The sequence below is a fragment of the Alligator sinensis genome, unplaced genomic scaffold, assembly GCF_000455745.1.
Source record: "Alligator sinensis unplaced genomic scaffold, ASM45574v1 scaffold1432_1, whole genome shotgun sequence".
In the NCBI taxonomy this organism is placed as follows: Eukaryota; Metazoa; Chordata; order Crocodylia; family Alligatoridae; genus Alligator; species Alligator sinensis.
In genome coordinates, this window is record NW_005843197.1 from 248254 (window position 1) to 271772 (window position 23519).

The 23519-nt window shown below is 40.5% G+C and overlaps 1 protein-coding gene across 1 annotated transcript in view; it reads left to right on the forward strand.

The window, feature by feature from the left end:
* Window positions 1-23300, forward strand: part of LOC102371007 (coiled-coil domain-containing protein 73-like) — a gene marked incomplete at its 3' end in the record, with an annotated part of 73737 nt that extends 50437 nt beyond the window's left edge. The window contains exons 5-9 of the mRNA XM_006037925.1: window positions 2548-2683; window positions 8755-8834; window positions 16670-16798; window positions 17141-17200; window positions 23196-23300. Of these exons, the coding sequence (XP_006037987.1) occupies window positions 2548-2683; window positions 8755-8834; window positions 16670-16798; window positions 17141-17200; window positions 23196-23300 (510 nt within the window). The remainder of the gene's footprint in view (window positions 1-2547; window positions 2684-8754; window positions 8835-16669; window positions 16799-17140; window positions 17201-23195) is intronic.
* Between the last annotated feature and the right edge of the window lie 219 nt (window positions 23301-23519).

Consider the following 23519-nt stretch of genomic DNA (forward strand, 5'->3'; position numbering starts at 1 on the left):
CAGGGGGTCAGGCTAGATGATCTGTTCAGGTCCCTCCTGACCCTAGCTACTATGATACTATGTTACTATGATTATTTCTGTGAGAGGGGGGTTGGTCCTAGCTCAGTCTCCCCCTGGACTTGCCTGCCATGACTTAGATTGAAAGGGAAAAGAGAGAGATTTAGTGGTATTTTAGGAGCAAGGAATCACCATACGCCACCCAGGTGGTAAACTCTCACATTGCAACCTTTATTTCGCAGCAGGAGGTTACAGGGTTGCAATAGCCTCGCTAATTACTTCATTAACGAGAAAAGCCCGTACAGTCAATAAGGGAACTTAGCACTGGATGCCTCATAGATACTTTGAACTAAACATAGTCCTTGCTGCTAATTGCCTCATTAGCTGAGCACGTTCTCTATGTCTTTCATGAGCCTTGTGCCAGGAGCTGCTCCCGCTGCTCTGTTGTAGTTTGTATAGCCATTTCGGCTCATCGTTGCTGTCCCAGTAGGGCTGGTGGCTTGGTCCAGCTTCTACTGCCCATGCATCACCCTGGGAGCATTCTTTCTCAGAGCTTCCCTTGGTGCCATTTCCCGAAGCCCCAGTTCTTCCCTGCACGCACCGAAGCAGCTGCAGCTCTCGGGGAAGTATCCTGTCTTGTGGCTGACCTGCTGTGCTGTCCTGAGTCCCACGATCCTGGCACCCTTCTGGATCGCAGGTCAGGCTTCTCTTTCTCCCTCTTCTGGGGTCCGGTAGTCCCTCGTCTGTCTTCCACTGCCCAAAGGTGAAGTGCGTTTGCCCAGCCACTGGGTTTATACTGGCCATGGCAGGCTAGTTACTCTGACCTTCCCCTAGTGTGTAACTCCCTTCACCTGGCAAGGTGCATTCTAAGGGTCATCCATGCCTGTAACTATCCCAGTAACAGGGCTCCCGCCTGAGCCCCTGTTACACTTTATTTTCAGGAAATAATATATTCAAATTTACTTTACTTAGACAACTCAAAGGTATTATTTTCCTTTGGCAGACAAGGTTCTTTGGGTAAATCTGATATCTTTTATTGGATCAACTAAATAGTTGGAAAAATTTTTCTTAGCAAGCTTTTGGGTTTAAAAACCCGTTGTCAGGCTCAGGAAGCATCTACACTTGGTGTGTGCTCTTCCTGAATGGAATGAATAGTAAAGAAGCCAAAGGCTGGTATGCATGCAAGAAATTTTCCATTTAGTTTCTTTGCACTATGCTAGGTTTTTTCAGAGTCCTCCTTGTTGTGTTAATTAGTATTAAATATTACTGTCCTACCAAAGAGTGCAAGTTCTGAACCAGGATACCACTATGCTTTGCACTATAGAGACACAAAACAGACTGACAGTCCCTGCCCCAAAATGCATACAATGTAAGCATAAAACAGTAGACAATAGATAAATACAGGCATATTTAGGAACACAAGAAAACAGTGAGTCAGTATTTCCCCACTACATTTGGAGCAGACTGGCAGCCAAACTGTTGTCTAGAATCACAGAAAAGGAGAGTTTTAAAGAAATGGGAGCTCCTCCCAATCATGAAGGGCAGCAGGGGAGAAAGCATGGGCAACTGGTGTCACCTTAGTCAGAGGGTGCACATGCTCCCCCAGAGCGACCAGTCAGTGACCGGGGGAGCGGGGTCTCTCCGCGGCTGATTGCGAGATGGCTGATCGCTGCGGCCGATTGCTGCAGCTGCTTCTGGGAGTGGCTGTGGCTGCTTCTGGGAGCACAATAGTACTCCACTCCCTGGCCGGCGCTTGCAGGGCAGGCACCGGCACTCCTGCCTGCCCTCCCTGCCCATTGCCTAAGCGGTGAGCACAGCTGGTCAGGGGTGCACTGGCGCTCTCAGGGGATGCATGTGCACCCCTGTGCATCCCCCTACACGTTGCCATTGGAAGAAAGTCTGAATTTTGAAAATTTTACAGTCGGGACTCATAGTAGAGATTTTATTAGACCAACAAGATTTTTGCAAAAAAAAAAATCTTTGGCATTGGAGAAATGATTGTAAAAGTTTTCTTGGGTAGAAATGCAAGTTCATATTTCATAGGATTTCACAGAGGAGTCAATAGATGGAAAACTCCTCTGGGTAGTCAGTTCATAACTGATATGGAATCTCTCACCTCCTGTGAGGATCTATGACGATGCAAATTACCTTGAAACAAAGACAGGAGCAGAATCTCAGGTCTCCGGTGGTCACAGTTGCTTCCTGCTTGGGAAAATATGAAGATTTCATTTTTTTAAAATCCGCTAAAATTGGATATCTTACGTGTCAGATTTAAATTTAATGATTTAAAATCTCAATTTCAGATGTAAAGTTAACATGAAAATTTAACAAGCAGGTAGCAAAGGATAGCAAGACAAACTGACTGGAGATGAGAATTGACCTTCTGACTAGGAATTAGAAATGATAGGTAGGGTGGGGATTAGCTGTGAAGGGCTTTGAAATTTTGATGCTTTGATTTATCTATTTATGATAATACTTGAAAATTTAGGGAGCACATCTATAGCTGCTAGAATTAGTGTTAAACTAATGTTTTATTCCTGTTTCCAACAGGATCAAAAGCTACAGTTACACTTAATGGCAAAAGAAGAGCATCATAGGAAACTGAATGAAGTTGAGAAATGCTATGCTACTATCACATGTCAATTTGGAATGATAAAAGGGGCTCATGAGAAATTAGAACAGAATGGTAAATATGCCTTGAATATAGCCTGTCAGTAGTAAGTTCAATAATATTTTTACAATCCTGAGAGTTGAAGTCATTCAGCCCCTTGGAGTATTATGCACTTACAGCAGGAGCTGGCAACCTGTGGACTGGCAGCTGGATCCAAATCTCCCATGAAGGTCTGACTGTCCCACAGCAAATTCTCTATAGCCAGTGGGACAGCTGGGGACTTGTAGGGAATTATGTCCCAGTAACCCAAGTCCCTTACCAGTCTCACTTACCCTCTTGGGAGATGCCACTGTTGCAGGGTGGGAAGGTATCAGCATGACCAGCAACCAGGGGATTAATACAGCCCAACTCCTGCAGCCACATCTTTCTTACCCTGAATTTACTGCTGGTGACAGGAATTGGCAGCATCAGCAGCAGGGATGACTGACAGCAGCTACAGTAGAGGGATACTAGAAGATCCCTACACATGACAGCTGCTGCATTGCCAAGATCTCCCTCCGCAGCAGAGGTGTCTTTCATGGGGAGGAGAGGTGGGGGCACGAGACTGACAAAGAAATCACAGTTGTGCCTTTGTTGGCCATGTACTGGGGTGAAGAACAGGCAGGAGGGTTGTCCAGAAAGGGTGGGGGATTAGCAGCCCACAATGGTGGCTGGGTTGCAAGTGGTGGCCTACTATTGTTAAAAGATGGCCAACCCCTGACAGAGTATTTGACAGAGTACTTTTTCACTTTTGTTAGAGAAAAGAGTATAAGCTGCCATCTGCTTGCCATCAACCAAGAGCCCCAGTTCTGATACAGGTTGTTTTAAATTAAATATATTCTCCATTATATAGAAATAGAAAGAAGATAATATGGCAGGTAAAAAAACAACTCATTAGGTACTGAATAAATAGCCAGTCAACCTCTGTAAATTGTGCTGGAGGTGCCCCCTGCAGTGGCTCCTCTTTTAATATTTTTCATTTTGCCACTTGCATCCCCTGCCCCTGATTGGTAGAGGGCCCCCGCTGGCCAGACTGTTTGCCACTGATCACTGGGGAAGTGAAAACTGTGGCATATTTAAAACTGCAGTTTTCGCTTCCCTGGTGATCAGTAGCAAACGGCCCAGCCAGCTGGACCCCTCCGCCAATCAGGTGCAGGGGGTGGCAGGGGCCAAGTGTCAAAATGAAAAAAAATTAAAGGAGCCACTGCAGGGGGAATTTCCAACACAATTTATAGATATCCCTAAGTATAACCCATCTGCACCTAATGTATGACCCTATTCATGTGTTAAAGGACTACAAAATTATTTGTGAATCTATTGAGGCATAGTTTTATTACACTGAATGCCTATATACTTACTTACATTAAATGTTTTTTCACCAAATGGTACATTTTTTCTTCCATAAAATAGTACTATAGTTAATATGTGTACCTCATCTAAAAGTATGTGCAAGTTTGCACCTGCCTCACTTGTATTAAGTCCCCATTGTTTGCATGGAAGTCATGAATTGTTAATGTAAACCTTGACTTGCATGTATGCATTGTTTAGATTTTTTGTTCATGCATCCATGTGAACAGATTTTTTATGTATATATAGGCTGATTATTTAATATTTTTATAGAAACATTATTTTGAAAAGAAGGGGAAAAACAAGATTCCAGCGTAAAAAATTATAGTCTACCAGTGAAGATTAGTAAATTTTTAAAAATCTTAAGATAACTAGAATTTTAGATTAGATAGTGTACCTTATTTACTCAAATCTAAGATGACCCTGAATTTAAGATGATGCCCCCAATAATTAGATTCCATATCTGGAAAACTTATACATTTTTTATAATTTCCAGATATAGAATCTGGCTGGGCCATGCAGCAGCAACAGCGCTGCTGATTGGCTGGGTAGGGGAAAAAGGTCCCCTTCACTCTGTGCCTAGCCTGAGCTGAGCTGTGCCTGATACTAAGGTGGATGGAATAGGGGGCAGAAGCCATAGAGGGCAAGTGGAGGGGGAACAGGAGGCTACTGTGGGTCTGGCTCTGGCCCCAACCTGGGCTCAGGGTCAGAGTTAGAGCTGCAGCAGCTGCCTACTCCTCCTGCCCCACCGCTTTGTATGTTAATCTGAGAGTCTTTTCCACCTATGCTGGTTGGGATAAAAATCCTCATCTTAGGTTTGAGTAAATACGGTAAGTTCTATGCTCTGTTAACATTCTGGGCATTTTACAGGTTGGAGCTATTCCTCTAAGTTAAGTTTTGACAAAGAACTGTGCCTAATGTTTAAAACAAATGAAGGGAAAACATTGCTATTCTTTTTTTTTATATGAGTTTTTGTTTGTTTGCTTTGTTTGTTCTGTTTTATCATGGAAAGCCCTATTCTTTGCCAATGTAGAAAGCACTTTTTGTGGTTACGTGGAAAACTAATATCTTTCAGTATTTACAAAATATGGAATATATATAAACATATTTTATCAGTAAATGTATTTATCATTATTTCCAGGGTGAACACCTGGAAAAGATTAATATAACAGTTACTAACTGCTTCTGTTCAACAAGAAAATTATCTATTCACCATATTAACTGTAGGGTATCTTTCACTGTAGAGAAAATTCATTTTTATTGCAGTCTATAACAGCCATAATAAGCATGTAGATGTAGATTCTTACCAAGCATCTAATCCATGGAAAAGTAATGTAGAAAGGATAGGAGGTAATTTATTTCACAAACAGCCTTCAATATCTAACTCAGTGCTTCTCAGCTTTTTTTAAAGACTTGAGTCGCCCTTCCAAAACTTTTGTTAACTGGGTGGCACCCATTTAAAATATTTATTTATTTATTATAATGGTTATCTGCTTGAAGACAAGCTAGGAAGGAGGAGAAGCAGCAGGCAGGGAAGAATCCATGTTGTAGTTGGGGTGGGAGAAGGGCATACAGATGGAAGAAAAGAGCCTGCACTTATCTTCTCAATTTTATCTCCCCTCTCTGGGGGCACCATCGAAGACCATCACAGACCCCTAAGGCACTGCAGCACCCTTATTGAGCATTACTGACCTAACTACTGTTTTCAATACAATTCGTATATTGGGTATGAAAGCAATAACTCGATTAAAAAAACCTGATGATTTATATTTTTTGGGAGAGATTCTCTACCTGCTAATGAGTCCCTGGACTTGTAGCCCTGACAGCTTTTAAAATCATAGGATAAAATTCTAGCCTTACCGAATTCAAATGGGATTTTTATCATAAACATTAGCATGGCAAAATTTCACCCATGATATTTTTAGTGTTAGAAAGCTTTATTTTGGATACTTAAGAAGTATTTTAAATTTATTTACAATCTAAAAACCTCTTTCTTGCATAATTCTAAAACTATTAGAGACCTAAGGTGCCGCCCATAAGCCTGTTTATCACATTTTAAGCCCTATTTTATTTGAAATTCAGACACTACATCTAATGCCAAGGCAGAACTTCTCCGGACCTTTTTGGAAAGGAAAAAGGAAATCTATGCAGTACTAGGGACTGTAAAAGGACTGAATAAAAGGGAGACAGGAGATAGGTACAGGTTAGGAAAAGGTACAAGGGATAAAGGCAAATGAACTGACAAGTATATGGGAGTTGGTGGGGAGGAAGAAATCCTGTTTTTTAGATGTAAAATTTTAAAACACTTTGACAGTGACATTTTCACACCAGGTCATGAGCAGCCAGGTCTGGAGCTTCTTGGTAATCAAGGTGCTGCCCAGGGTCAGGAGGAACAAGCAGATTTCAGGGACAGTCCATATCAGGAAGTTGGGAGGGATTAAGCAGAGAATGGAATCAGAGAGCAATCCAGGAGACCAAACAGAGAGGGATTCAGAGCTCAGACTAAAGGGAACAGTAAGACTGAACCCTAATGTCCAGATAGTTTCTGTTCGAGATCAGGGGTTTTTATCAGGGAATGGGTGGGTTAGCTAACCTCAGTCAGCCACTCTAGTGCCAATGAATGGGTGGAGGGTAGGCCCTGTTGGAGGCTCCAGGGGTGTTCTGATGAGTCCAGTTGGCCAGCTGCAGGGTGGCAGGCCAGGATGATTGCCTGTGCTGATCAGGGTGAGGCCCTAACTTTGAGGCTGTAGCCTGGCAAAATCTTAAAGGCAAAGGTCCTATTCTTTTCAATAAGGCCAGAATTGCAATCTTGACATTTTTAGTGTACATAGAAATGGATTTCTTTTCCTCCATTGACTTTGACTGCCCAATACCTTCCTTATCCCACCTAATTATAGCTTCCTCGAGATGCTGTAGCTAAGTACAGAAAAGTAAAAAACGCCGAGGTTGAATTGATTCAGTCTTTGCAGGGTTTTTTTTAAACTGCGTAGCTCAGTGGTTCCCAATCTTTTTGGTACCATGGACTGGCAGGAGTGAGATGGGACCCAGCTGCCTCCCTCCTGGGGCTGCCCCACTGCCCAGCTTTAACCCTGGAAGTTCAGCTTTAACCCCGGAAGCTGCTCGCCCGGGTAGACAGATGAAGGTCTCATGACATGAGCTGGCAGTCAACCCACCATGGCCTGGTACCAGTCCATGGCCCAGTGGTTGGGAACCTCTGGCATAGACTGAACCAATAAGCGAGTGAACTGATGTTCACTTTTCAAATGAGAGGCAGCCAGATCCCTGCAGTGGTCCATATGAATAGCCAGGGGACACTAGAGCACACCTCCCAGCCTGCTGGCCACTGCAGAGAGCTGGAGCCCTCTGATTCCCCAAGCCATACTCCCTTCTCAGCTTCCCTGCTGGATGAACAACAGGTGTGGGGGAAAGACCCACCCCTTCCACCTGGCATTGGATCCCTAGTTGGGAACAGCCTGGGAGGGTGGGTGGGTGAGAAACTGAAACTGGGGCCATTACTCTGCTTCCACTCTCTATCCCCCATCTCCCCTGCAGGGAGCAGGGCTGGAATCTCTTAGCCACACACCCTTTTCAGCATCCCAGCTGGCTGAGGTAGAGGGGGAGGGAAGTCTGCACCTGGGCTTGGCTCTGCCTGGGGCTGGCTGAGGGGAGGTGGGAAGGGAAGCCCACAACAGAGACTTGACACTGCCCCTGGAGCTGGAAGCCAGGAGCCATGCCCACTCCTCAGCCTCCAGGCTGGATTAGGTGGGGAGCCCACAGTGGGGCTTGGCTTCACCCCTGCCTCAGAACTGGGAGTGGGGTTGGAGTCCCCTAATCACGCCCCCTTCTCAGCCTCTGGGCAGGCTGAGGGGAGAGGGGTGGAAGTTGTGGCTTGGCTCCATTCCCCCAGAATTGGAAGCAATGTCCTTTCCTCAGACTTTGGGCTGGCTGATGTCAAGGGGTGGAGGGAGGGGGAAGCCTGCACCAGGGCTTGGCTTTGGCCCCTAGAGCCTTGAACCATGCCCCTTCTCAGCCTCCAGACCACCTGAAGGGAGGGAGATAGAGAAGCCCGCAACCGGGCCTTGGCTTTGCCTTCCAGAGCTGGGAGCCATGCCCCTCTCCCAGTGCAGGCTTCTTCCTCTTCCTAGCCAGCCAGGAAGCTAAAAATGGGGCACGGTTCCCAGCTCCTGATTCATGGGGGCAGGGTCAAGATGTGGTAAAATGTTAATGTTGAAAATTAATGGAGTCAAATCCAGCTAATACTTCACATGTAAGAAATACTCTTTAAAACCCAATATTTCTTTTTAAATGGCCTGCATCTTAAGTCTGAGTAAAAGAACCCACCACCCCCTCTTATATGTACTATAAAGGTTGTGTTCTTTTAAATGCATCTTTGTTTTATTTATTTTTTAAATTGCTAATGAGAAAATGTGGGTGCATCTTAAATTCAAAGGGGTTTAGGTAATGCTTTTCTTTAAAAATGACTCCCTTTTTGAAAACATGAAATTTAAACTATAGAGTGTCTAGCACTTTTTGAGCCTAATTCTGCTGGAGTTCTTTGCATACAACTACAGTAGTTTTGTAGTGTCATATATAAATAAATTGTTAAAATACATTTAACTTAAATAAGTGTTAAAATACATTTTCAACCTTGGCTTCTTTTTTACAAAGAGATTTTAATTTATAAAACCATATGATGCTTTCTTTAAAATATAAAGGTATATTTTGAAAAATGTATTTTTTAAAATTGTTTTTAATTCAAGTGGTAGAAGCAATACAACTTAACAAGAAATTGACATCAGTGAATAAAAGACAAGAGTCTGAAATAAATAATCTAAAAGAAGTAAGTATAATATGAATTTCCCAATGTTTAATTGGGTTTGGTTGCGATATCTACAAGCTATATTAATATTATTAATGAGAATAATATGCTACTACACTGAACTTTTCTTCATAAGGTGGTGTTTACTGAATAAATATAATTATGCAGAATAGGAAAGAGAGCACTCATGCTAATATGTTTGGTAGAAGTAAAAAAGCTGGGGTAGGAGTAAAAAAGCATTTCAGATTGCCTAAAATTGGTGGAGAGTTTTTGGGAGTATAACTGAAGATAGTGGGGAGGAGCAATATAGTTATTGAGGGTAGCTGGCTATTGAGCTCTGCCCTGTCTCTCATACTTGCAGAAACTATAGTAATAGTCATACATCCTCTTTGGATTTTTGCCCTTTCCTAATTAGCTAAGTAAGGCAACCTTGGAGGAGTCTGGGAAGTTATCTCTCTCCTCCTAGAAACCTAATAAAGGGTGATAGGAGAAATGTAAAGGTAACTGCAGGATTTGTAGTGGCCATGTATATTCATTATCTCTTCATATTCCAACTTGTCCTTGTCTCCTTCCTACCTCCATTTATTTGAGTCCAGAACTTTTTTCCCCTTGAACCTGAAGCTTTGAATTGCTGTTGCTCTGATATTACCAGGCAGGTGTTGAGCCCCACCCTTCCTTCCCTGTTTCCCAGATGGCTGCTATGTGAAATTACATATGCAGGGGTTGTGAGACTGTTACTTGAAAATGTGAAGCTTGGTCAGTGGAGGACAAAGGATTAATTACAATTTCAGTCTTTTTAACTGATCAGGAATTGGACATTTACTCACCCTTGCTTTTCTGAAAAGTGAGGTTGATGAGTACAACAATGCTTTAAAATTCTTTTTAGTATTGTTTTCATTGTTTACTAGAACACACAACTTTTCATTGTTACGATTCATTGGGGTATAATGCCTTTAAAGACTTGGTTTAGAAATGAGATATATCTTGAGATCCAGACAGTTTAATTGATGAAGTCCTTTTTTCATCTATTTGATTCTTGTAATCTCTAGTTCTTTGCCCACTGTAGACATTTATTTTATGGGTATAGTTTTAATAAAAGCAAAGATAAATCACTAATTATACGTGAGGGCTTTTTTGGTCACATATTGGAATGTAATAAGACACACCTTGAGCATGCAAAACAATCAAGTTCCAAAATGACCGTTTGATCCAAGAGATTGTATAGCTCCTGCCATCATTAAAAACAGACTGAGAAACTTATTAACAATAAAGCAGAACACTGTGGAATTATTGACATGGGTGTGTAAATCATGAGAAGGTTTTATAGCTTTTAGAAAAGGTTTCTGCTGTGCAAATATATTATTCAAATAATAATAGCTATATACTAACAAGTAAATACTCTAGGAAAACAAACTGAAGTGGAAGATTTTTTTTTTTAAATGGTCTGTCCCAATAATGCTTTGTAGGTAAATAATTTTCCTCTGAAGAACAATTTTGATGCAGGTCAAACATAGAAGCCTTAATTTTGTAAAAGTATTTTGTAATCTGCACAAGATAGCATATCTTCTCATGCTATATCAAGAACTGTGTGCATGCTAAGAAAAGTGGCATTTCATAATTGAAAGTGAAAGATATACACTATCATTGTGATCTGATCTTGAACTCTCCATATACTTAAGATTCATAAGAAACCTCAAATTCTATAAACATTTTTGCATAATGGTAAATTAGACTTGTTTCTGATTAAAAGAAAATCAAGAATAATTGTATTTACATTTGTTAAGATGTAATGTAGATAAAATTGTATTGTGTATATCAGAAGTATCCAAAAATAAGTAATGTAGTATAAATTAGTAGAATGTTTCATCTCCAATAATAAAATTATTTAATAAATCAGTACATTTTTTCAAGGATTTTTTCTTGAGGTTTAAGGTCACAAATGAAAAGAGAATATTTTTATAGATGCAGAAAAAAGGGCCATTTCAGACTGTTTGGTTTTTTTGTCTTCTGACTGCCAGGAAATACTTTAATAAAGTATCCTGATATTTTGTGAATGTCTAATTAGACTTTACTCTTTAAGTTTTTCACTGTTCCACTTTGAACACTGGTGGATTAGCTACTGCCACCAAAAAGTAAGCGTTTGTTCGGTTTTTTAAATATAGTTTTACAAAGGAAAAGCAGTATACAGTTGAATTAAATGAAAAAGAAATAATTTGAAGTCAGGAATAATGAGAATCTAATATGTTTAGTCATATAACCACAAAGCTGTGAACAGCAAAAGTTTCTACTTTCAAAAGAACACCTAGAATTGCTTCCTTAGTTCTTTTTTTTCCTTGAAAAAAGATTCAAAACTGAAAACCTGATAAGCTTTTCTATTTTATATGTTTTATGCAAATCTTAAGATACAGACGCTGTTTCCTTGATAATTATGTTTAATGACAATTTACTAGCCACTGTAAAAAAAACCAACAAAAACCAAAAACCAACAACATTTGATGGCTATTTTTATCAGATATTTTGAATTTCAAATAAAAACTAGTGAAACTTTTCAACAAAAAAATCCAGTTATTTCTGCAATTTAGCAGTTTCCTTGCTCACTTCTGGTGAGCAAACAGGTTATACTATGGGTTACTTCACATCACTCCTCTACACTTATGATGGGGCTTGTCAACCCAGGGCATTTTCTGTTTGCTGCTGCCTACAGACTGCATTGTCTTGGAAACTGTATTTCCTTGACTGAGATGGTTAAATCAGGGACAATCCTGCCTTAAGGAGGGGGCTAAACTAGATTTTCTCATGGGGTTCCTTCCAGCCCTACTTTCTGGATTGCCTAAGAAGAAAATAATCCTATGATTTTACAAGCTAAAAAGAAGAAGCATAATGACAATGACTAAATAAGAAGTGTCCTGAGTCCAACACTTTTTCCCTGTGGTCACTTTGGGCATCTACATGTGCGCTTTAATGCGCATAATGTAGATTTTAATGTGTAGTAAAGCATCACTATGGGCACTTTTACACATACTCTGGGGGTGGAGAGGGCAACACTTTCATTAGAGTGACTCCAAGAGCTGCTCTAATTAAAGTGCCACAGTGTTTCATGTACCAGCATCCCTGTGCTTCAAAATGGTGGTGGGGACACTTGAACTAAAGCTAATTTGACGATCTTTAATTCAAGCCCGCCACCACCATTTTGAAGCTTGGGGATGCTGATATATGAGACATGGGAGGCTGCTGGAGCGTGGCAATTATCATGCTCCAGCAGACTCAATTAATCGAGTCTGCTGTTATTACAGTATGTTGGAGCAGCTTCTGCGCTCATGTGCAGGCACCCTGATTGCGCTTTTTAGTTAATGTGCATTAAGACAAGCTAATGTGCAGTTTCCTATTACATCACTAGATTTAATGTGCATTAACTAAAGCATAGCAATGGATGTGTAGACACTCCCTTCATGCTTACTTAGCCAGTGCCAAGTGGTTACAAAGTGGTAAGACTATTCCCCCTTTTGGAGAATGCCCTTGTTGCGCATTCTAGGTGGCATCTGCAAGATATAAAGCCAACATGACAGAAGATATTTTTTTAAAGTTTAGGAGAGTCTGAGAGAATATTCTGCACCCTTGCTCTATTAGACCCTGTTACTACAAATTGCAAAGGAGTGCTTCCATCCCAGGAACAATTTGAGGCAATTCACATGGCTGCCTTAACCTGCTTTCAGGGTTGAGATGGCTTCTAATAGCCACATTAACTTCTGTAGGTGCCAGCTGCCCCACAAAGTCCCTGTGTCAGCCTCTGTGCTGAAGTAGAAATGAATTTCCTGCTTTATCTACTAGACGTACTGTCCTGTCAGCTAGTCTCACAACCATTAGTATGTTTTGCTTTTACCTTACTTACTAAGGTGCTGTCATTCAGTTACTATTGGCAGGAGTCTAAAGTTAAAGAGTACAATTTAACTTAACAAAGTAAACTTATCTTGAAGATTCAGGGAATGAGGCATGCAGATCTAGGGATTAGATATAAAGCTAAGGTTTAGCTGCAATAGATCCTGGATTTGGTTCGGGCAAGCATATCTGCCACATGGAGAATTAGTACCATTGGGTGTGTCTACACAAGATGTTTACTCTGCAGTGGACTAATTAGCTCCGCAGTAAATGTCTTGGCATCTATGTGTGCGCCCCTGTTAAACTGGAGAGAACCAATTTACTCTGTAGAGAACCGATTTATTCCTTCTGTGGAGTATTCTGCAGCAGCACATGTGTAGACACTGCACCGGCTAGCTGGGGCATGAGGGTGCTTCAGTGTGGGGGCTACCTAATGGCTAGCCCCATGCTGAAACACCCTCATGCCCCAGCCAGCCCCTCTGCACTATGCTGAGCTGGGGGAGCAGCCCTGGCTGGCAGGCTGACCCCCTGAGCCCCCTGCCAGCCGGGCTGCTTTGACCTGGCTCAATGTGCTGCATTCCCAGGTGCACATTTAAATGTCAATAAACTTCTGGGCACATGTTAAAATGGCATGCCTGGGAGCAATAAACTCCGGAGCAATAAACTCCATAGTTTATAGCTTCGCATTAATTGCATGTATAGACACGCCCATTGTTTCCTAGATGCAGTGGAGGTTATTTGTTTGATTACCAAAACTTCTAGTACTGGCCTTGGAATACCCAGAAGCTCTAAAAACAATTAGTTGTACGGCCTGGGGAGGATACAGTCTCCTGACCTGGACTCCTTACAAGTACAGACTTGATCATTTGTCTTAACAGGTCCTGTGGCAATAGCTTTTATTTGGATTTTGGTGTTAGCTATTATATTTAGGGATTTTTTTCAAGCATTTGGTAATTATTGTTTATGAGACTCATAAATGGAAACATGGCAAAGATAAAAGCAGTTAGAAGCAAGCAAGCAAACAAACAAATAACCTTGTTAAGCAATGCTTGAAAAGTTTATCACAGAATTAACCTTTCAGCAAGATGATAGTTTTGGGGAGAAGGCCATCAGCAAAGTCAAAGATTTGTCTAGTGCCTTATCTACCTTAAAAACCAAGAGGATGAAACATACTATTTTTACATCACTTTTATAAGGGTTTTTTACTTGTATGGATTGTTTACAGGGTTCTGAAGAGAACCAATATCTTATTGCCAGTAGGAAGTTCAAAGGGGAAAGTTAGAAGCAGCAGCAGAAGCCCTGGGATTCAGACATGGTTACCTTAGGAAGAAAATGTTTTATTTGTTTGGTTTTTGTTAACATTTAGAGGATTGCCTTTGCAATGATAAAAGTATACACATATTATTATTTTTATTTTAAAACTTTATAATTATTCATAAATTGACCTTTATATCCCTTTCACTTCAGAAAGCTTTCCACTTGCTTCTGGCAAGTGGCTTTATCTAGATCTGATTTCTTTTCTCTGTTCATAAGAGAAAAAAATATTACCACATCTCAGGCTGATGATTGGCCTAAAATGTACATACCCCACAAGCTAGGAAGGATTTCCATTCTTCTCATTAAGCTCCATGGATACAATGTGCATAACATGATTTTTTACATAACACAATAAGAAACAAGGATCTAATTGTGTTCTATGTAGATTTTTTTCTGTGCGTGGACGCTATCCCTGAATTTTAGAAAATGTTAAGTGGTGGGCCCAGAGAAAGTGTTTGCACCTGCTTGAGTATTGGACTTTATAGATCACAAAAACCTTATAACTATCTCCTAAAAACAGCAAAGTCAGATGATATATTAAAACTTGGCCAATGTTCCCTTCTACTAACACCCGCTTTGACATTAAATTTTGCGAATATAATTTATTTCTTGCTGTATAAGCAAATAATAGTATTATACTATTTTTATGTGAAAAAAGGAAATATCCTAACTAGATGTTACACTACAGATTACTGCAAAGTAATATTATACTCTTTAAGAACTTTTAAATTAAACAACGATATTTTGTCCACATTCAGTCACTTTAGACTCATTTAGAACAACAACATATAAAAGCTAATTATTGGAAAAATGAGAATATGAATGTATTGACTAGTTTCATTCATATAACTCTATAGTCATGATTTTTAAATACAAGATAATCTTCATTTTTCTTTTGTACTGTTATATGATTTTGTCCAGAACAGTTAAACCATTGCTTTGTGATAAGATGGAATTCCAGTTTTGTGAAGAAAAGTTAAACAGACCAAACTTAGTTGCTAGATAAAACTATTACCATTCTGAATGCTTAGTTCGCCACTATGGCATCATGAAGAATTCTTGATACTATCTGTGAACAGCATTCATAACCTCTGCTATTTGTCTGAGTAAACGTCAGAGCGCTCAAGGAGAGAGCGATATTAAACAGACTACCTTGTACCAGAAAGGGAGGGGTGGGGGAGAAAAGGGAACAATATTTATGACTCCAAGAACTATAAGTTGTAATTTAATGAGATCAAAGCATTTGCTGTTTATTTGCTGCACTAGCAGCTTTGAATAAACTAGTTAGAAAACAGACACTGAAAAAAGCTCAGGATATTTAAAAGGTTGTAAGACTATGAAATCAAAGGCATATTTTAAATGGAAAATCATGTTGTAGAGGTCTTTAATATTAATTTAGTATTCCCTTGAGATTAAGTAATTAATGGTACAGAGAAAGCAAAGATCCCCAAAATGTTTTGTCAGTTCCTACTTTTACCAGATATCCACTGCTCTTCCTTTTCCCCCTGCTGTTTCCCAAGAGTACACAGCAAGACTCACTGGTGGACTCATGGAGGACCGTGCCTGTTGTGTGGCTCAACATTGGAGTTTTCTGTCAGTATCAACTATTATAGTGGTGGCCAACCTTCTTGGCAGGCATGGCACTCTGAAGCCTTTCCCCTCCCTGTTTTGCTACTCTGCTTTTGCTTTCTGCCCTATGCTCTCTGCCCAGGGCTGGTCCAAAGGTAATTGGCACCCTAGGTGAACTGTGTACCTCGGCGCCCCCACCACTTCCAATGTAGAGGAAAATAAGAAGTCTAGAATGAACTTTTATGGCTCAGTGGGGAGAGCAGCCTGGAAACTGGACCCTGCATCCCCACCGCCAGCCCGGGTTCCGGCTCCGGCCCCATGGGGTGGGTGCGCTGGGTAGGAGTGAGGGGCACCCCTGACCTGGGGGTGGGGGCTGCAGGTCAGGAATAAGGGGCATTAGGCGGACTGGGGGCAGGGCAGGGCCGGTCCAAGGTGGAGCCATAGCCAGCCAGGGCTGATATTTAGAATTATGTTCCTGTTATTTTGTTCTGCATATAATTTTGGCACCCCCTCCCCTTCCCCCAAATTTTGCCACCCTAGGTGACTGCCTAGTTCACCTAATGGTTGGATCAGCCCTGTCTCTTCCCCCATCTGCTGCTCTGTTTTCTGCATCCTGCCCTATCCGCCGCTTTGCTGCTTGTCCTTTCCTGATCTGATGGATGCCGCACACAGAGGCTGCCTGTACTTTTTGTGGCACATGTGCTTCAGGTTGTCCACTCCAGAACTATAATATGACTCATTGTCCACTTCTTTGACTTTCCTACAAAGAGATAGTAGCAATATTTATATACCCTTTCTTGGCAGGACAAGGTTTAAAATATGTTATTGAAAATGATATACATTGTATACAATATCTGGTAAAATTAACATAACTCTTCACAATGAAAAAAACTTTAACCCCTGGTTAAAATTTAACCAGTCATTACTATTAATGTAATTTGTATTACTTAATTTCATTTACTTTGGTGTTTCCATTCATTTTTCTTTTTTTTTAAAGAGAGGGCAGGAGTCAGGATAGTTTAAAAGATTTGTCTTTGTTGTGAGTTGAAATGCTGATACTGGATTAACTATTTATGCATGTTTCCTGTGTTAAGGAACTGAAGAAAGTAACTACAGACTTGATAAGGTCCAAGGTCACATGTCAGTACAGGGTGGGAGAAGAAAACATCAATCTTACAGCAAAGGAAGAGCAGTTACAAGAACTACAACAAAAAATTAGAATGGTATTTCAGGAAATTTAACATTTGTTAGCTAATGCTTCCTTTAATAAACAGCTGTAATGATTTCTAACTTACACATTCAAATTGTTACATATCTTATATGATCTACGTATATTTTGTGACAAAACTATTGGGTATTATATGTTACATTTTCTGAGAAACTCAGTGTATTAGGACTATAAAATATTATTTTGTTGTTAGTAAGATTCCATTTCTTTAAAGTACTAAATCTTAACCTTTAAAATAATTATACAAAATGATAGTTGAATATAGGTTGGTTAAAAATAGCATTGTCTAATATTGAAGATCATTGAGTAATATTTCTGTATGTTATCTTTTGTTAAGGAGTCAGTGATTAGTAAAAGAGTCAATGAAGAAAATGCGCACATTAGAGAGGAGAAACAAGTGAGTTATAAATATTATTTTTCATTTTAAAATGGATTAATACTTCTGATTAGTATTTTAAGTTTTTATAGAAACCTATGCTAAACTATTAAAAAAGTAATTATTAAAACAATTACTTTTAAAAAGAGACTTACTGGTACTATACATATAAACATGATCTTAGTTTCTGCTTTATAAGAAATCAATTAATAGGACAAAGTAAGTTTTGCATTAACTTTTCAGCAATACATTTCCAAATCTTCATTTACTTGAGATCAGATGCATGTAAATCTGGCATGCCACTGAAAATAATATTCAGCAAATTTTTTCCATAAAGTTATACAGGAAGGTTTGTAAAACTTTCTCCTTCCTTCTGACAACAGTACCCAATGAAATTCTTGTATCTCACTGGCAGCCCAATTAGGTAAAATTGGAATCATGTGTCAAACATCTAAATGAAGTATTCAGACACACATTCTCTGTAACAGCAGCATAGTACTCTGCTTTTCAGGGTATCTAGTGAAAGAGTTATAGAACACTCCCACTCCATAGGTCATTAAAATCAAGCTTTTGAAAGTGATGTACTTGGTCTCAGGGAGGTGAAGGAGCAGAATGCTGACCACATTATCCACTGAACACCCTTTAAAGGCTGACTTAGTGACAGAGACTGCATTTTGACTTTGAAGAACACTCACCATGAAATATTAGAAAAAGCAGGTACTACATGCTTATGAGAGTTTAGCTTCACAGTTACCATGATTCTGAGTTGTATCAAGAACAGCCCTGTAGTGAGTTTTCAGTCTAATGCACATGTGTGTGTTTTCGTTATTTGGGAAGACAGGCAAGTATTCCCATAGTTAAAGGTGCATACATTTTAGTTTTACCTGTTTCTATTATTAGTTAGGTTTTTGAATTGCTAGTTTTTGTGTTTAGTGTTCCCTTGTCTTGATATCAGTCACAAGACGGGAACTGTAGGAGGAAATGTTACTTAATTATAGGAAGAAGTTTAGAGTTCTGTCTCATATTTCCTCCATTTCCCCATTTGTGTTAGAAATCTTTCATTCTGTTAATGTACAGAATGCTGAAAAATCACTCCTTGCCCCTAAATAAGTTAGCAAATATGCACTATAGTATGCACATACAGGTGCAGAAGGACAGTGTTACCTAGTGTAGTAGTATACACTGCACAAGACTCAGAAGACATGAATTCCATTTTAAATTATGCTTCTGATCTGTGAGGTTGACCTTAAGTAAGCTACTTCACAACTCTGTGCTTCAGTTTCATATCTGTTGAATGGGGTTTCCCTTCCTTTGCAATGTACTCAGCCAGGCATTATTATTTGTTACATTTATGCACAAGGGCATATACAGTTTTTTTGTTGAATAGAGCTTCATTTTCTGTTGGACCTTCTCTGATTTTTATTTTGGGCAAAACAGTGTTGGCACTTAGCTATTTGGTTACCCAGTTTTGCTTGCAAAGAGACTTCTGACAGTGTCTTTGGGGAACTACAAACTGGGTAGCCTCACCTCAGTCCCTGAAAAAATCATGGAGCAGGTCTTCAAGGAATCCATTTCTAAGCACTTGGAGAAGAAGGTGATTAGGAACAGTCAGCATGTATTCACCAAGTCAGGCCAACCTGATTACCTTCTGTGATGAGATAACTGGCTCTGTGGATGTGGGTAAAGCCATAGACATGACATACCTTGACTTTAGCAAGGCTTTTGATATGGTCTCCCACAACATTCTTCCAAGCAAGCTATGGAAGTATGGATCGGATAAATTGATTGTAAAGTGGATAGAAAACTGGCTGGATTATTGGGTTTAGAGGTTAGTAATCAATGACTCGATGTCTAGTTGGCAACCAGTATCAAGTGGAGTGCCCCAGTGGTTGGTCCTAGGGCTGGTTTTGTTCAATATCTTCATCAACACCTTGAAGATGGGATGGAGAGTACCCTCAGCAAGTTCATGGATGATACCAAGCTGTGCAGAGTAGTGAATACACTAGAGGGTAGGGCCAGGATTCAGGGTGACCTTGAAAATTGGATGATTGGACGAAAAGAAATCTTGGGTTCAATAAGGACAATGGGGATGTGCGAAACGGGCCATGTTCGATTCGGATTCGGCCCAAATTGGGGGACAGTGATTCGATTTGTTGATTTGGATCACTGTCTCAGTTCAATTTGGCTGAATCCAAATCTGAAGATTCGGTGCTGATGTGGAGAATCAGTGATTCGGTGATAGACACAGCTTTATATATTTTTTCTACATACCTTGAGGTACCAGGCACGGCTCGTGAACGCTGCAATGGTGGGGCGGATGGAACGTCTCACAGGAGTGCAGAGGGGCCCCCCATGTGCTCGGTGGCAGGTCTGGAAGTGGACCAGAAGTACTTCTGATCCACTTCTAGGTCCACTGCCAAGTGCGTGGGGGACTCTCCACATCCCCTGGCTTGGCAATCAGCTGTGGGGGGACCCCAGGTGCCCCCCCAACCCAAGAGGCACCAGTCACTGAGACGGGGGGGGGGGCCAGGAGAGGGTCTTCCACATGCTCTGCGGCAGACCTGGAAATGGATTGGAAGTGCTTCTAGTCCACTTCTGGGTCCGCCACCGAGCGTGATGGGGACCCCTCCGCACTCCTGAGGGATGCTCCATTCACCCCAGCATCTCAGCATTCACAAGCCACCTGGTACCTTGAGGTATGTAGAAAAAACATTTAAAGCTGTGTCTATGTCCAAATTATTGAATTTCTCTTAATCACCCCAAATCGATTCAATTCAGAAAGATTAAAGTGTCTCCTGATTTGATTCGGATTTGGAGATTCAGCTGCTGAATCAGGCCGAATCTCTGCCAAATCAAATCAGCGACTGAAGCTTTGCACAGCCCTAAAGGACAAGGGCTAGGTCTTGCACTTAGGACAGAACAGTCCCATGCACCTGTACAGGCTGGGGGCTGACTGGCTGGCCAGCAGCTCTGGAGCAAAGGACCTGGGGGTTACAGTAGACAATAAACTGAATATGAGCCAGCAGTGTGCCCTTGTTGCAAAAAAGGCTAATGGCATACTGGGCTGCATTACTAGGAGCACTGCAGCAGATCAAGGGAAGAGATTATTCCCCTGTATTCAACACTGGTGAGGCCACATCTGGAGTTTGGTGGGTGAGTATACACACAATGCTACATCACTGTAGTGACATGCTACAGTGACATAGTGTCTATGGGTGTCTACATGTGATCAGCAGCTATTTCGCTGTAGTGGAATGCTAACCCATAATAGCATGCTGCTATGGCAAAGTAGGTGCTAAAAATAACCATGCACAGTGCGTATGGTGCAGTATGGGCAGTTACTGCGCCATGTTTTAGTACTTCCAAGAGGAAATACTAAAGCACAGTGCAGGAACAATGTTGCCATAGGGCAATGTGTAGATGCACCCTGTGTCTAGTTTGGGGCCCTCCACTATAGAAGGATGTAGACAAACTGGAGAGAATCCAATGGATGGCAACAAAAGTTGTTAGGGGCCTGGGGCACATCACTTCTGAGGAGAGGCTGAGAGAATTGGGCCTATGTAGTATGGAAAAGAAAAGACTGAGATGGGATTTAATAGCAGTCTTCAACTATCTGAAGGGTGGTTCCAGAGAGGATGGAGCTAGATTGTTCTTAGTGGTGGCAGATGACAGAACATGGAGCAATGGTCTCAAGTTTCTGCAAGGGAAATTTAGGTTAGATATTAGGAAAAACTTTCTCACTGGGAAGGTAGAAAAGCACTGGAATGGGTTACCCAGAGTGGTTATAGAATCTCCATCATTGGAGGTGTAAGACCCAGCTAGGCAAAGCCATAGCTGGGGTGATATAGTTAGGGGTGGTCCTGCTTTGAGCAGGGGGTTGGACTAGAGGACCTCCTGAGATCCTTCCCAACCCTCTTTTTCTATGATTCTCTGTGTATATGGAAAAAGCTAGAAAATGTTCAAATTGGAAGATTTTTTTAGAAATAAAGGGAACAGTTTGGCTCAAGGGTTTGCTTTTCAATACCAGCCAACTTATAGACATAACAATATTTTCCATTCTGACTCAGCTTTGTCTACATATTTCATCTGCACAAATCATTTACTTGTTGCTGCTTGCTGGATATGTTTTTAGGACTGTGTTCTGTAGGTATTTGTGTATATTTATTGCTTGTTTAGATCATTCTTTCTATCTTGGCATCTTCAGAAATGTATTTTGCATATTGTTTCATGTTACAGTTTTCATTGTCCCCATTCTATCTGTTGTTTCAATTAGCTAATCATTTTTTTTGTTATCACAACCACCATTTAGTTTATTTTGCAAGGATAATGGTGATCACCTTGATCAATTTACATTCTCTAAGATAGTATCAGTTTTACACCTTAATCAACCAGTTATTTGAGTGGTTCTTTATTTCAAAGCTTTTCTTTTTGGGATGAGAATATTCTTCAGAAATAGTTACAGTGCTGCAGTTTTTAAATTTCCATCTCTCCTACAGATTTTTTTCTCTTAGGCAGTGTGCATTACATTCAGTAACAATTAATTATTATTGTTATTCAATAACAGTAATGCAGGTCTATGGCAGAACACGGACTGCAGACAGAAGTGCAGCTTCCTGCTGTAACTGAGAACGCTTTGCAGGAAGTGTTCTGAATTGCAACAATCACCTGAAACAAACAGAAGTTCACTGTTGGTTGTGGCCGGGGTGGGGAATCTGCCTGGGAGACTGCAGCTGCTTTCCCCTAGCAACGGCCCCTCCTCCCTGTGAGACTGCAAAGTTTTCAGAATAGGAGTGGGGAATGGGAGCAGAGGAAACTCATTCTAGGGGTTTACCAGCCAGTTCTGGAAGGTGGAGTGAGTGAATTGGAGCACTCCCACCTCAGGGGGGGCTCCAATACACTGGCCCCACCCTCCAGTGGGGGCTAAAAAACACCCAGACCAAAATCCCTCTGCTCCCTTTCCTCTCTCCCATTCTGAAAACAGTGACATGCTGGACAGGCAAGCAGACAGTTACAAAAGATGCTCTGTTTTGCAATGTCTTTATTTGACTCAAGCAATGAGGATTCAGCTAGCTGTTTGGTACTATGCACTGGGGTTGGAAACAACCCATGTACCTCAGGGTATTGTGGGTATTGTATAGTCATTTAGTAAAGCAAATACTAAATGACTGTGCAGTAACAATCGTATAGTCTGGGGAACACGTAGATGCACCCAGTTACTCATAAGTGTAGTTCTGTTGAATTTGATGAGAATATTATTGTAAATTGGGGGCTTACAATTTGGCTCTGATTTTTATCTTGAAATTAAAATGCTTGTGTGTGTTGTTTTATTAATTCTTAAGAATTTCTATAGTATCACTATAGATCATTGGTAGCTATACTCCAGAAAGTTAAGATTCTAAGCACAAAGCTGAACCCCAAACTGTATCACAACGTTCTGATATATTTGTTGAGATATAATGTACTGCTACTGTGTATAAATTTTGGCCTTGATTCCAAATTCAGGAGATAGCAGAGTTAGAAGAATGTCTTACATTTTTCAAGATGGCTGCTGATAACTTTTACATGCTTCATCTTGGGGCTTTCCAGACTAACACTGTGAAATGACTCTGCTAAATCTGCTGTATTCAGATTCAGGTTGAATTTGACATGTTTAAACATGTCTTATTCAGACTGGCCTAGAATTGTTACTTGACTGTTCATCTAGTTGTATAATATAAGATAATATCTTGAAGAAATTATACTCTATTATATTTTCTCACAGACAGTATACAGAGAGGAGTTGAGTTGCTATTCCTTTCTCCCCTAATTTCTTCCTCCAAACTAATTGTGTTGATTATAAAAAGGAAATATAACAATTATATTCATCTTAACTATGTAATTTGTTGACTAAGAGAAAAATACATTTGCTAATCAAAAATATAAACTATTTGTAATAAATTGGCATTATTTATTTAATACTCAAACTTTGCAAACTAAAGCAGTTATTTAATATTCTTTGATTTATTATTTTCATAAGGAAATTATGAGATCTCTACAACATATGCAGCAGCTGCTCCAGCGACTGACCCAAACAAATGTCAGATTGGAAAGTGAATTGAATGCACTGAAGGCAAACTATAAGGTCAGATTATTCTTGATTATAAAATATGCTAGTAGCTGCTGTAGTGGAGAGTTTAGGACTATTAAAGACATCTGCATGCTTTTCAGAACTTTTGACCTCTTTTTCACTGCTCCCTCAGCTCCTTAACTGTCAGCATAAACCTTGAAACACACCCCATGGTTCTCCTGTCCTGAATACCCCCCCCCCCCCCCAAAAAAAAAAGTTTTTAGGCCCGTTTCT